At 47.5% G+C, this 15,784-nt stretch overlaps 1 protein-coding gene across 1 annotated transcript; it reads right to left on the reverse strand.

Annotated features, from left to right (window-relative positions):
- Positions 1–404: 404 nt before the first annotated feature.
- On the reverse strand, positions 405–15,203 carry LOC101944190 (cystatin-B-like). Its single transcript, XM_005314503.5, has 3 exons — positions 15,048–15,203; positions 11,348–11,449; positions 405–649 (listed from the first exon to the last, which is right to left on the reverse strand). Exons 1-3 carry the CDS (start codon positions 15,111–15,113, stop codon positions 515–517), a joined length of 303 nt encoding a protein of 100 aa, XP_005314560.1. The 5' UTR covers positions 15,114–15,203; the 3' UTR covers positions 405–514.
- Positions 15,204–15,784: the final 581 nt, after the last annotated feature.

Below are 15,784 nucleotides of genomic sequence, written 5' to 3' on the forward strand. Positions count from 1 at the left end.
TGTATGCGGCTTGGAGGGTCAGTAAGTTTGGCCACCCTTGATGTAATGCATGTCTGAGGATTTCACAGTTGATTTTTTTTCCTGAAGCAACTGATGTGCTTTTCTCCACTGTGGGGGTGTCCAATCAGGTGATTTTTTTTCTTGTGACTGCCGATGGGGATGTGGTAGTTGTGGGTGGTGGTATCTTTGTTGTGAAAGATTCTCTAAATGAGTAGTAGTATTAGCAGAAAGCAGCAAACCAGGAGAAATGGGACAGTCAAGCTCATGGACTAAGCAGATTCTAATGGAAGCATGTTTTGGGGAGATGCAGTACATTTCATTGGAGGCCTGTCATAAGTTTCCAGCAGTAAGTAACTGCTGCTATCAAGACAGACCTTCTGTTACATGCAACACAGAAACACAAGTTAGTTTTCAAAATCAGATTAATTTTATTTTCATTCATGTATTGGCACAGGCGGTATCAGTTGTGAGTCTGTAGAAAGAGCAACAGAAGAGCCCATCCCAAGCATCTCATTCAAAATGGCTCCAATGGATCATTTTTGGTTTTGCCAGTCTCATAGCTGGTAAGACTGGGCCCCTTGTTCTCATGAGGAAGGCTTTGGAACACCCTCAAGTGTACACACTCATCGTTGCTTTTGCTGATGGAGACCTGAAAGACAAGGAGAATGGGACAGCCATGGATTAAGCATATTCTAATGAAAGGATGTTTTGGGGGAGATGAAATGCTGAACCTTTGAATAGCAAAATAAAAATTAAATCATACACAGTACCATTCAATACCCTAAACCTGATCTGTAGAGACTGTCCCATTTCATATCACATGTGTGAGCAGAAATGGGCTTTTGTGTCCAAATTAGGGTGTTCCTGATGATCAGAAAATAGAAATGTTATCCCTGCACTCACAAGGCCAAGTTCAACCTCCCATAAGAAGGCATCACTTCCACTGGTTCCTCCAGGAGTTGCACCTATTTATGCCTGGGCTGAATTTAGGTCATATTCTTCATGCCCCAAAATTATCCTTCCCACTAAACTCCTTCATCTTATGCTTTTGCACCTAACCTTGGGGATCTGAGTGAAGTCAATGAGAGTTTTCTTTACAAAAAATCTGATATTTTCCAAAAGTTTTCAATCAGTTTCTCTCAGGCAAAGTCTCATTGACTTCACTCAGATCCCATGCCTAGACTGGCAGTGAAAGAGTTAACCCGTTTTTCCCTAAGAAGGCCAGAGCTGTATGCAAAGACACTGGGGCAGGAGGCAAAGAAAGCTGAATGCTGGGGTGCAGTAAGCCAACACCCTCACAGGGACTGGGTGAAGATTTTTCAGACAGATATTTTATTCACCAAAAAAATGCAGTTTCAAATCTACCAAAACTATTTGTGAGTTTTTGTGAATTTTGACAGTCTCCCAAATAAAAATAATATTTTTTTGGAAATGCTGACAAACTGTTTCAATATTTCCAAATTGATTCTTTTTGGTTTTGGGGGGGAGAGATTTACAAAATGGCCAGAGGAGGAGATGGTTCTGTCCCACCTTATAACTTTTAGTCCAAGTGACTGTGGGTACTCAGGTGGGATATGGAAGACCTGGGTTCAATATCATCCTCGTTTGATGTGCAGAAGGGAGTTGAGCTGGTGTCTCCTACTTCTCAGGAGAGTGCTCTAACCAGTGGGCTATGAGGTATTCAAGAAGAGGTTTCTCGGTCTTGCTTATTGAAGCTGTTCCACTGGGTAGAAATAAGCAGTGGGCCAGAAACCAAGAGATTGACTCCATTGCCTGCTGCTTAGGGCCCTCAGCTGGGAGGTAAGAAACACAAATTCAAATCCCATCCCCTGCAAGTTATCTCCAGTTGTAAAAAAAAAAAATCCTGTTTTTTTTTTAAGTCTCTCTTTTATGAAACCACCCAATATTTAAGCAGCACTGGTATTCACAAAACCCCCACTCAGCTGCCACGTAACTCTGGAGGTGTCTATATAACCTCAGCACGTAAATTTTCTGTAAAAGTCCCCTAGTTGCTTATGTTTCTGCCACTGGGCATGTGCACTAGTGTCTCAAGCAGGTGCCTAGACACCTAACTCACACCTAACCCCCAGCGGGATTCTCATACTGGGCTTTGTCGTGCCTGGCTTACCTGAAGGGCCTGATCCAGTAGATGTGCTCAGAGCACACCTGACGCCACAAAATATGGAGGAGAACAACCTCCCTTATGACCTTTAGCCCAGTGCTGTCACCTGGGCCATGTGAGACCCCATTCCATTCCCCTTTCTGCATGACAAGACCAGGGCCGGCTCTGGCTTTTTTGCCGCCCCAGGCAAAAAAGCCTCCGGCCGCCGCCCCCTCCCCCCCAGCACGGCAGGGGAGGGCGGCCGGAGCCCCGGGGGAGAGCAGCGAGCCCCGCCCGGGGCTTCGCTTTCCCCAGCGGCCAGAGCGCCGGGGGGAGGGCGGCGAGCCCCAGTCGGGGCTCCTCTCTCCCCGGTGGCCAGAGCGCCGGTGGGAGGCCGGCGAGTCCCGGTCGGGGCTCCGCTCCCCCCGGTGGCCAAACCCCCGGGGGGGAGGGCAGCGAGCCCCGGCTGGGGCTCCACTCTCCCCGGCGGCCAGAGCCGGAGCACCGCGCCGCCCCCCTCCAGGTGCTGCCCCAAGCACAAGCTTGGTGGGCTGGTGCCTGGAGCCGGCCCTGGACAAGACAAAGGGAGTTGTTCATGGGTCTTCTACCTGTCAGAGGAATGTTCTAACCACTGGGCTATAGGATAATCTGAGAAAGAGGCGCTCTCTGAGTCTCCCATGGAAGCTGTTCCACTATGTAACTAATTAAACATGCACTGGCCCAAACAGAGAGTGAGTGACTCTGTAGTTCAGTACCTAGGGCACACGCCTGACATGTGTGAGACCATCTTCAAATCCCTTCTCCCCACCAGACAAAGGAGAGGAATTGAACCAGAGTCTTCTACCTCCCAAGCAAGTGCCCTAACCACTGGCCTAAAGGTTGTAAGAAAGTCAGCCTCCTCTTCCTTTCCCCTCTGGCTGTTTTGTGGGAAGTCAGACTTGTGCCACCCCTTGTCTTGCAAGAAATAGCTCAGGCACCTGATGCCAGGAGAAGGCTTTTTCATAGATTAATAGATTCTAAGGCCAGAAGGGACAATTATGATTATCTGGTCTGACCTACTGTAAAACACAGGCCATAGAACTCCCCCAAAGTAATTCCTAGAGTAGATCTTTTAGCAAAACATCCCATCTTGATCTAGAAATGTTCAGCTCTGGAGAAATCCACCATGACCCTTGACAAATTGTTCCAATGCTTAATTACTCTCACCATTAAAAATGTACTTCTCATTTCCAGTCTCAATTTGTCTAGGTTCAACTCTCAGCCATTGGATCATGTTATGCCTTTCTGTGCTAGACTGAAGAGCCCATTATTAAATGGTTTTCCCCATGCAGGTACTTACAGAAAGTAATGAAGATGACCCTTAACTTAGTCTTCGCTAAGCTGAATAGACTGAGCTCTGAGTCTCACTTTGAGGCATGTTTTCTAATCCTTTAATCATTTTCATGACTCTTCTCTCAACCCTCTCCAATTTATGAACATCCTTCTTGAATTCTGGGCACCAGAACTTGGCACAGTGTTCCAACAGTGGTCGTACCAATGACAAGTATAGAGACAAAATAGCCTCTCTACTCCTACTTGAGATTTGCTTATTTATGCATCCTAAGATCAATGTCAGACTGACAGGTCTATAATTATCCAGGTAATCCCATTTATTCATTTTAAAAATTGGCACTTAAGCTTTCTTCCAGTCTTCTGAAACTTTCCCAGTGCTCTCAGGGTATGTCTACACTACGAAATTAGGTCGAATTTATAGAAGCCGGTTTTACAGAAATCGGTTTTATACAGTCGATAGTGTGTGTCCGCACATAAAATGCTCTAAGTGCATTAAGTGGGGGACCGCGTCCACAGTACCGAGGCTAACGTCAACTTCCGGAGCATTGCACTGTGGGTAGCTATCCCACAATTCCCGCAGTCTCCGCTGCCCCTTGGAATTCTGGGTTGAGATCACAATGCCTGATGATGCAAAAACAGTGTCGCGGGGGGTTCTGGGTACATATCATCAGGCCCCCTCCCCCTCCATCAGAGCAACGGCAGACAATCAATTGCAGACAACATACCAAGGCAAGCATGGAGCCCGCTCAGCTCAGCTCACCGTCACGATATGTCATCTGGGTGCCGGCAGGCGTGGTACTGCATTGCTATACAGCAGCAACTAATTGCCTTTTAGCAGTAGACGGTGCAGTATGACTGGTAGCCATCATCGGCATATTCCTCAGTGAGTTTGGTCAGAGGCACCTGGGCAGACATGTTTTGTCTCCTGGATACTCAGTCCTGCCGGCAGTCCTGTTGAACCGTCTTGACGATGATGGCTAGCAATCATAATACAGCATCTTCTGCCAAGCACCCAGAAGATGCCAATGGCTATCAGTCATGCTGCACCGTCTGCTGCCAGCCTAAGATGTAAAAGATAGATGGACCAGATTTGTTCTGTATTCATTTGCTTCCCCTCCCTCTGTGAAATCAACGGTCTGCTAAACCCAGGGTTTTCAGTTTAATCTTTGGGGGGACCATTCTGTGTGACAGTTGTTGTGTTTCTCCCTGATGCACAACCACCTTTGTTGATTTTAATTCCTGGTAAGCCATGTCATCACTCGCCCCTCCCTCTCTCCCTCAGACAATAGTTTCGCACCTTTTTTCAGCCCAGACACCTTAGCACTGGGATCATGGAGCCCGCTCAGATCACCGCGGCAATTATGAGCACTATGAACACCACGCGCATTGTCCTGGAGTATATGCAGAGCCAGAACATGCCAAAGCAAAACCAGGCGAGGAGGCGATTGCAGCACAGTGATGAGAGTGATGAGGAAATTGACATGGACATAGACCTCTCACAAAGTACAGGACCCAGCAATGTGCAAATCATGATGTACTGGGGGAGGTTCATGGCGTGGAATGCCAATTCTGTACCTGGGAAACAAGCACAGACTGGTGGAACCGCATCGTGTTGCAGGTGTGGGACGATTCCCAGTGGCTGCGAAACTTTCGCATGCGTAAGGGCACTTTCATGGAACTTTCTGACTTGCTTTCCCCTGCCCTAAAGCGCCAGAATACCAAGATGAGAGCAGCCCTCACAGTTGAGAAGCGAGTGGCGATAGCCCTGTGGAAGCTTGCAACGCCAGACAGCTACCGGTCAGTCGGGAATCAATTTGCAGTGGGCAAATCTACTGTGGGGGTTGCTGTGATCCAAGTAGCCAACACAATCAAAGACCTGCTGATATCAAGGGTAGTGACTCTGGGAAACGTGCAGGTCATAGTGGATGGCTTTGCTGCAATGGGATTCCCAAACTGTGGTGGGGCAATAGACGGAACCCATAACCCTATCTTGTCACCGGAGCACCAAGCCACCGAGTACATAAACCGCAAGGGGTACTTTTCAATAATGCTGGAAGCACTGGTGGATCACAAGGGACGTTTCACTAACATCAACGTGGGATGGCCGGGAAAGGTACATGATGCTCGCGTCTTCAGGCACTCTGGTCTGTTTCAAAAGCTGGAGGAAGGGACTTTCTTCCTGGACCAGAAAATAACCGTTGGGGATATTGAAATGCCTATCGTTATCCTTGGGGACCCAGCCTACCCCTTAATGCCATGGCTCATGAAGCCGTACACAGGCAGCCTGGACAGTAGTCAGGACCTGTTCAACTATAGGCTGAGCAAGTGCCGAACGGTGGTAGAATGTGCATTTGGACGTTTATAAGCGCGCTGGCGCAATTTACTGACTCGGATAGACCTCAGCGAAGCCAATATTCCAATTGTTATTGTTGCTTGCTGTGCGCTCCACAATATCTATAAGAGTAAGGGGGAGACATTTATGGCGGGGCGGGAGGTTGAGGCAAATCGCCTGGCCGCTGATTATGACACCAGGGCGGTTAGAATAGTACAGCAGGGAGCGGTGCACATCAGAGAAGCTTTGAAAACCAGTTTTGTGACTGGCCAGACTACGGTGCGAAACTTCTGTTTGTTTCTCCTTGATGAGCCCTCCCCTCCCCACCCCCCGGTTCATGCTACTTCCCTGTAAACTAACCACCCTCCCCACCCCCCTTCGAGCACCGCTCGCAGAGGCAATAAAGTTATTGTTACTTCACATTCATGCATTCTTTATTAATTCATCACACAACTAGGGGGATAACTTCTGAGGTAGACCAGGAGGGGTGGGGGAGGAGAGAAGGAAAAGAACACACTGCAGTTTAACACTTATTGAAGGCCAGCCTTCTGATGCTTGGGCAATCATCTGGGGTGGAGTGGCTGGAGGCCCCCCCACCACGTTCTTGGGGATCTGGGTGAGGAGCCTATGGAACTTGGGGAGGAGGGCTGTTGGTTACACAGGGGCTGTAGCGGCGGTCTCTGCTCCTGCTGCCTTTCCTGCAGCTCAACCATACGCTGGAGCATATCAGTTTGATGCTCCAGCAGCCGGAGCATTGGCTCTTGCCTTCTGTCAGCAACCGGACGCCACCTATCCTCTTCAGCCCGCCACTTGCTCTCTTCAGCCTGCGACTCAGCCAGCAACATCTCCTCTCATTCATATTGTTCTTTTTTGCACTCTGACACTGACTACCATGGCGGACGGGATAAGACAGCCCTCCCCAGAAACCTTTTGCAAAGGCTTTGGGAGTACATGAAGGAGAGCTTTCTGGAGATGTCCCTGGAGGATTACCGCTCCATCCCCCATACACATTGACAGACTTTTCCAGTAGCTGTACTGGCCGCGATTGCCAGGACAAATTAATCATGAAACACGCTTGCTTTTAAGCCATGTGTAATATGTACAAAGGTACACTCACCAGAGGTCCCTTGTGTGCCCTCAGGGTCTGGGAGCACGCCTTGGGTGAGTTCGGGGGTTACTGGTTCCAGATCCAGGATGATAAATATATCCTGGCTGTTGGGGAAACCGGTTTCTCCACTTCCTTGCTGTGAGCTATCTTCCTCGTACCCCGAACCCACTTCCCTGTTGCGTGATTCTCCATTGATGGAGTCAAAGAACACAGTTGGGGTAGTGGTGGCTGCACCCCCTACCATGGCATGCAACTCCGCGTAGAAGCGGCATGTTTGCGGCTCTGCCCCGGACCTTCCGTTTGCCTCTCTGGCTTTGTGGTAGACTTGCCTTAGCTCCTTAATTTTCACACGGCACTGCTGTGCGTCCGTGTTATGGCCTCTGTCCTTCATGGCCTTTGAGACTTTTTCTAATATTTTGCCATTTCATTTACTACTACGGAGTTCAGCTAGCACTGATTCATCTCCCCATATGGCGAGCAGATCCCATACCTCCCGTTTGGTCTGAGCTCTTTTGCGATCCTGGGACTCCATCATGGTTACCTGTGCTGATGAGCTCTGTGTGGTCACATGTGCTCTCCACGCTGGGCAAACAGGAAATGAAATTCAAAAGTTCGCGGGGCTTTTCCTGTCTACCTGGTCAGTGCATCTGAGTTGAAAGTGCTGTCGGGAGCGGTCACAATGAAGCACTGTGGGATAGCTCCCGGAGGCCAATAACATTGAATTCCGTCCACACTACCCCAAATCCGACCCGGAAAGGCTGATTTCAGCGCTAATCCCCTCATCGGAGGTGGAGTAAAGAAACTGGTTTAAAGGGCCCTTTAAGTCGAAATAAAGGGCTTCGTCGTGTGGACGTGTCCAGGCTTAATTCGATTTAACGCTGCTAAATTCGACCTAAACTCGTAGTGTAGACCAGGCCTCATACTTATTGAAAATCAACATTAACAGTCCAGTGAACTCAGCCAGCTCTTTTAAAACTCTTGGATGCACATTATCTGATACTGCTAATTGGAAAATGTCTAACTTAAGTAGCTTCTCTGTAGCATCCTCCAAAGATAAGAGTGGAATAGAAAGAGTGTTATGATCACCATAGGTAGAGATTATATCTGTTTTCCCCCAAATACAGAACACACATATTTATTGAACACTTCTGCCTTTTCTAGGCTGTGACTCCTAAGCAGAGACAGGTACCTCAAAGTAGCACCCTGGAACACCCATATTTATCTCTGTCATATAATTATGATATATTTCATACAAAGCATGCTATGTAGGATATCATATGAACGGTCATGGTCTGCTGAAACCCATTGTTCTGTTAAAATATGTATATCAGTGTGTATGAGGTTATAAGATTTTGCTGTATGGTTGTTAATGAAATAGTTGTGAGTTTGGAAGTCACCCAATGCTAGTTCTCCAGGGACCACAACAAAGGAGGTTACCAACATCTGGGCAGGTGTTGAATGATCTTCACCTACAATTGACCAGCAGGGGAATAGTATACAGGGGATTTACAATTCAATGACAGTTTCGCAAGCACCACACATTGGGGACTGCTCAACATTATGACTCAGTTGCACAAGACCGCAACAGGGGTTTAATCAACTCTGTGACTCAGCAAGGCCCACCAGGCATGCCTGGACTAGAGTCTTCCAGGCACATGGACTGAGGAGACAAAATAGGGGACAGTGGCATCATGCTTTGGCCTTTCTCCTCCCCCACCTATGCTGGAAGCAACAAGAACCCTGGGAAGACAAAGCCTTGAACTGAGGAGACTGGTCCCAGGCTTAAAGGGGAAGCCTGTGTATTAAGAACTTAACATCTAGTTTGGTGAGAAAACTGCTTGGTCCAAATACTGCCTAGTCTAATAAAAGATTTACACTGTGTGATTACCTTTTATTTTCTTTGGTAACTATCTCTGACCTTTTATGCCTACCACTTATAATCACTTAAAATCTATCTTTCTGTAGTTAATAAATCTGTTTTATATTTTACCTAAAGCAGTGTGTTTTGGTTGAAGTGCTTGGGAAATCTCAGCTCAGTTTACAAAGGCCAGTGTGTGTCCTCTCCACATCGAAAGAGAGGCAGACTGGGTAATAAACTTAAACTGATCAGTTTTCTGACCAGGACAAGACGGTATAGTTCCAGGCTGCAAGGCTCAGGGCTTGGGAGATTTGCTGGTGCCTTTCTCTGTATGATTTGTGAGTGGCGCAAGGAGCATTCATGCAACTTAGCTGGGTGTGGGGTTCCATGTGCTGTTGTGCTGAGTGATAACAGTGCCTGGAGGGGCTTACTGCTTGTCAGTACCAAAGCATTGTAAGAGACAGCCCAGGCTAGAGAGTTAAGAGGGCACAGTGATACCCCAGTTCCAGGTTGTACTCGGGGGATCCCATCACAGTGCCTAAGTCCAGATTGGAGTTAGATACCAAAGTTCCTTTGAGTGGAAGTACTCAGGACAGACACCGCGCTCCTCAGTATTTCCTATTGGCTAGCTTAAGCATCTCCTCATTCAGTGTTCATGCTTTTGTGGATCCTGTTCTTAGGCTCCAAACTTTCCCCATCCATTCTGTAGGGAGCCTGAACACCTAATTCAGGGTTTGTGAATTCCAGTGGGTGACTAAGCACCTAGAAGTTAGGGGCTGCAATGGCCACCTACCTTAGAAACCCTCTCTATTCATGTCCCTCAGAAAGCTGCTCTCACTGGCAATCCATTGGGAAAATGTCAGGTGCAGGAGGCAGAACGTTCCTAACAGATGGTCCTAAATGACTGAACTCATTGCCCCAGGAGATCAGAATGAGACCTGGTCTGGGAGTGTGCAGAGCACAATGAAAACCCAACTCCTTTGACAAGGCTTCTCACACTAACAGAGCTAAAAAAACCCACCATTTCTCCGAGAGAAGGAGCAGATTGGGCCTTTGGGTCCCAGGCATCTTATGACCACAGAACCCCCTGTTTTGAGGAAATATTAGGGAAGGGGGACATTTCCGCTATCCTTAAAAAGTTTCTAGCCCTGTCCCTTAAGAAAGAGCCTTGGAAAATGTATGCGGATCAAAGGAACACGGGGCTGGACTGTACTTCTTTGGGGACATAAGACCTACCCTTCCCAAACACACAAACTGCTCAGAGGAGTTTGAGGTGTGTACCTCTCAGTAACACTTCCCAAAATCCCCAGGCCGGCCCTGTGCCTAGTGGGCTGATCATGGTGAACAGGATTCTATTTCCTCTCAGGGCACAGCCCAAACAACAGCTAAGGCCAGCTCTGAGGATGAGAGTTAAGAAAGCAGTTGGAGAGTCCTGAATGGAGATCACCCTCTTGGCAATCCTAAAATTTTACAATATACAGCTGTAGGAGTGTGACTCATGCTTTAAAAATACTGAGATAAGTTTTAATGAGATTCACAAGACAAGTTGTTTATCTTTTCCAGGGCTGCCCGGGGGATGGGGGCAAGTGGGGTAATTTGCCCCAGGCCCCAGGGGCCCCCACAAGTATGTCGGAGGCTCCCCCCGCCTCTGTCTTCCCCCATCCCCGGTGTCTCAGCAGGTAAGGGGGCTCAGAGCTGCAGCCGAACGGCGGGAGCTCAGGCCCCACTGGAAACACTACGCCGCTGCAGCACTGGACGTGGCGCACTGAGGCTCCGGGAGAGAAGGGTAAGCAGCATGGTAAGGGGCTGGAGCCGGGCACCCCCCCCAACCTCATCCCCCACAGCCCTGACTCTCAGCTCCGAGCCCAGCCCTTCTGAGCTGGACACCCTCCTGACCCCATCTCCCCACAGCCCTGAGCCCAGCCCCTGTGAGCCGAACACCCCCTGACCCCATCCCCCCACAGCCCTGACCCCCAGCTCTGAACCCAGCCCCTCTGAGCCGGACACCCCCCCCCGACCCCATCTCCCCACAGCCTTGAGTCCAGCCCCTGTGAGCCGGGCACCACCCAACCTAGAGCCCAGCTCCCCACCCAGCCCTGGGCAACAGCAGCACCACCCCCAGGCAGCAACAGCCCATTGGCATAAACCATCATGATCACCCAGCAACAGCCCATTATGTAATTGCAAGTGTATACATACCATTAAAGCATTTAATGTTTTTAAATAATGTATTTAGTGTATTTTCAAATTAATTTTTGAATGTATTTCACTATTTTTTACATTTCCAAATACATGTTATTATAGTATTACAACTTTTTTTTATGGAAGGGGCCCCCGAAATTGCTTTTCCTCAGGCCCCCTGAATCCTCTGGGCGGCCCTGATCTTTTCTATTTTTGTATCGAAATAGCACCAACAGGTACTGGCTGGGCACTGCAGAAGCAGATGAGAGATAGTCCCTACCTTGATTAAAAGTCATATTGGGACCTTTTCCTGCAATGTTTGCTCACTATTTGAACATCTTGCTTTAAGGCACTCAAACATATACCTACATTCTTTTTCAACTAGAACACTTAAGCAATGAGGGAAGAAGAGGGGGATTTTTGTTGACTACTGACCTGAATGAAGTAGTTTATTCCAGCAACCACCTGAGTTTTATATTTCAGGGCTACAAAGAATGGATACATCTTGTTCTCTTTCCCTTCCAGCTGTGGCTTCACCTGTAGGGGGGGGGGGGGAAAGAGGGTTAGTTGGTGTAATGGGGTTAGCACACTCCCTTCTCATCATCTGTCTACTGCCTCGGTTTCTTCTTCTCAACTTCTCAAAGAATGCACACAGGGTGACATGCAGCACATAACATTTCTCTTCTTTGGGCCTTATTAACAAACAATTCAACTCAACTCAGATCTTCCAGCCTTATTCCCTAGGCTCCACAGTTCCTTGCAGCCAGGCTTCACAGCCCTGTGAAAACTAGGATTGCTGTGTGGCCTTTCCTGAAATACCTCTTGCCTGAAGCTCCTGCTTTCTGCAAACATCTCCCCCAAAACCCCTGTCCATCCACTGAGCTCAGTGTCTGTCTGGCCCAGCTCCCTCTTAAAGGAGGCACCACCTCCAGTTTGCCATCACATGACACTTGGTCACTGTTATACAGAGGCCTATTGCTGCCAACTGGCAAAAACCTTCACTGTTCTCTACAAGCAACTCCTGTCTAGACCTGACAAACTCACTACACCTAACACACTGTTTTCATGGTATTCACCCACGATGGACAGCATGTGAGGTCTCTGTTGAAAAATTGTAACTTATCAATACCCATAATCAGTGTGAAATGTGTGTACGAGTGATATATAAGGAATAATGTAACGGTATTGAAAATTATGCCTTTATGGTCTTGGAGGGAAAGTGAGTGATTAGGGAATAATGTCTCGGTGACGGACAATTCAAGCAGGAGGGAGTTGTCGCCTATCCTGGGCTAGCCGATTATGTATTGCAATACTCATTGTCTGCCTTGGCACCAACCCAGAAAAAAAAAATCAATGGGAAAACCATCGAAGACAAACTAAGCATCAAAACCACTTGAATATGAAAAGGAATGATAGGACATTGAGTGGATCCCCCTGTTTGGTGAATAAAGACAAAAGACTGATTTGGTATATCACAGGGTGGAGAAAGACGCTCTGTATACATTGACTAAGGAGGCACCTTGATGAGCAGGGGTGCTTCATGAACGATTGGGTCCTGGCTAGGGTTACCATACGTCCGGTTTTTCCCGGACATGTCCGGCTTTTCGGCAATCAAACCCCCATCCGGGGGGAATTGCCAAAAAGCCGAACATGTCCGGGAAAATGCCGGCCGGGCACTTCTCCTCCTGTGGCTGCTCTGCTCCTCCCCTGACTCTTCGGCTCTGTTTAAGAGCCTAGCTGCCCGAGCGCTATGGGCTTCAGGCAGCCCCCTTGCCTCCGGACCCCAGCCGCCGGCCGGGCACTTCCCCTCCCAGGCTCCAGCGGCGCAGGGTCCGGAAGCACGGGGGCTGCCCGAAGCCGGTAGCGCTGGGGCAGCTCGGCTCTTAAACAGAGCCGAAGAGTCAGGGGAGTTCCCAGTTGACTCACAAATGCCAGATACTATTTAAAATCTACCTCTCCAAGGCACACACAGCTCTAAGCACAAGACAGAAGTTTCACCTTTTAGAAAATAAAGAGCAATGAATCATTTTGTTTACATTTTTTAAAGATCACTGAACAGGTGAGTGCTTTAAATGAGGGGTTCGCAACCTTTTTCTTTCTGAGGACCGCCCCCCCCAACATGCTATAAAAATTTCACAGCCCACGGGTGCCACAACTGTTTTTCTGCATATCCAGCAGATTAAGAGCCAGGACCGGCAGTAGGGGGTGGCAACTAGGCCAATTGCCTCGGACCTCAGGCCACAGGGGACCCTGCAAAGCTAAGGTGCTCTGGCTTCAGCTTCAGCCCCGGGTGGCAGGGCTTGGGCTTTGGCTTTCTGTTCTGGGCCCCAGCAAGTTTAATGCTGGCCCTGCTCTCTGCTTTATTTAGGCAGACCCCCTGAAACCTGCTTGCAGCCCCATAGGGGGCCCCAGACCCTTGGTTGAGAACTGTTGCTTTAAATCATTCCAAGTACATGACACTTTCCTGAAAATAGTTCAGGTATCGTAGATATCTGCCCTCCAGAGGCTATATTCTGCTCTCACTTAACAGGGGAGTAAATTTAAAAACCTCAATTGACCCCTGGGTGAATGAAAGCAGAATCTGACTTGAAGATTCACCTTTTGCACCCTATTTGGGTCCACTGAAAACTAAGAATTGTGGCCTCATTTCTGACATATGCTGGGTGCACATTTAAACTTGGATTCTCAGATTTTTTGGACAGAGACCATCTGTTACCTTCTACAGTGAGCATACACACAACAGCAGTAATATTTTGTAGGTCTATAGTGCCTTTCGAGGAAGAATCTCAATGTGCCTTATAAATATGAATTAAACAGTCCCCATGTGAGGAAGGGAAGTGTTATCCCCCACTCCCAGCCCCCCACCCCTTCATTTTACATCTGAGGAAATTGAAGCCAAAGAGGTGAAGTGATTTGATCAGGGTCACACAGCAAGTGCACAGCAGAGCCAGGCAGGCCCAGGACATTTCCCCCTCACCCCCCAGCCCAAATAACCTTCAAGGGGCCCAAAATCATTGTCAGAAAGGCCAAAGTTATAAGTCACAGGAAAATACGGACAAAGTAGCTAATTTCTACTTTCTTAAACTCTTAAAATCCAAGATTTCCCAGGGATCCAACTAGCCCTGGACTCCTAGAAGGTTATTTGTTCATAGGAACCCTGAAATACCCACTCCCCTCTGCCCCCCAGTAATGAGACACTAGAACCAGCCCTGGCACCAGGAACAAAAGCCTGACTCCCTGGCTTGCTCTGCATTAGCAAATGGGACCTCCACTTCACCGCCGGTGCAGCTCCACTAGCCCAACTACACAAGTATCAGTGTAGGCAGAACACTGATATTTTTACTACCCTGTCAGCCAGTTCTGTAGAGATCAGGGTGCGATGGCACACCTAAAACCTTGTAGACAGAGGTGCTTCTACCACTGCTACTGGAACTGCACTGGTAGTTAATTAGGCAGTGTAGACTCAGCTTCAGATGCCTGTACTGATCATTAGCGCTTTCTGTCTTTCCTATATTTCTAGCTGTGCCACAGAGATCTCTGAATGTCTCTAGAGCTCCCAGAAGACAGAAAGCAGAGGGTCAGAAGACTGGAAGAAAAGTAATGTGCCAATATTTAAAAAGGATAAATGGGATAACCCAGCAATTATAGGCCTGCAAGTCTGACATCGATCTTGGGCAAGATATTGGAGCAGCTTATATGGGACTCGATTAATAAAGAATTAAAGGATACTTCATGCCAATCAATGAGGCTTTATGGAAAATAGATCCTGTCATACTAACTTGATATCTTTTTTTTATGAGATTATAAATTTGGTTGATAAAGGTAATAGCATTGATGTAATAAACCTAGACTTCTATATGACACTTGATATCGCATGACATTTTAATTAAAAAACCATTACGATACAAAATTAACATGGCCACTTAAATGGATTAAAAGATTGAAAAGTTCTCTGCCTGTGCTATACAGGATGTCAAACTAGATAGTCCCTTCTGGCCTTAGCAGATATAAATCTAAGAATTTCCTGGACTGGAGTCAGTGCAGTCACTTCTTAAGCAATTTTTCCATGCCATATACACTACATGCTTCTAATCAACTAGTTTCTGTTTTGCATCTTTTATTGGATGCAACTCAGCTGGTCAGCAATCTCTTGGATTTCTGAAGTCGCGGGCTTGGTCTCGGTTAAGCCTCCAGCAATCATAGTGGCAAATAACTTCTTAGGATGTTTGGAAACTCTGACAAACAAAATCTAGAGCAAATGTGACCAAGAACAGTCAGACATCTGATATTATATACTCACACAGTCATGTGATTTGTATAATGTGGAGTTTACCATTGTCAGGCTTGTGGGGGGAGAGGAGGGAAGAAAGGAACAAAACAAAATAAAACAATGTAATATTGTCAGTAGTAAGAAAAAGAGTACTTTAAAATATCATTATGTGTATAGTGCTCTGTGGACACCAGAAAAGCAGAAAACAAATAACTCCCCAACCCCTATTAATTATGGTAATTGGTTCCTGCTGCTCTGGCAATTTCTTGATTCATCACCAGTTTCAACATCTCTAATAGGGGTGTGACTCTCTTCGTGCTTAGGGAAGGGATTGTAAACACTGAGCTACAAATATTTCCCAATATCTGCCTTAAAATTACCACACATTCTCCCCTGGGTGCCTCCATTATGACACGCAGAAGCTCCTTCCAGAAGTAGGAGGGAGTTCAATCTTCCTGGCCCACTCAGTCCTAGATATCTCCAGCGGAGATGGCTCACAAGAAGGCCAAATAATGCCAAATGTGGTTGTGTTTGTTAAACAGATACTTATCCCGCAAGAGCTACACTGAGGTACACCAACTCATTTCACAGAGACCACCAAG

This window comes from Chrysemys picta, unplaced genomic scaffold (genome assembly GCF_011386835.1).
Source record: "Chrysemys picta bellii isolate R12L10 unplaced genomic scaffold, ASM1138683v2 scaf1, whole genome shotgun sequence".
Lineage (NCBI taxonomy): Eukaryota > Metazoa > Chordata > Testudines > Emydidae > Chrysemys > Chrysemys picta.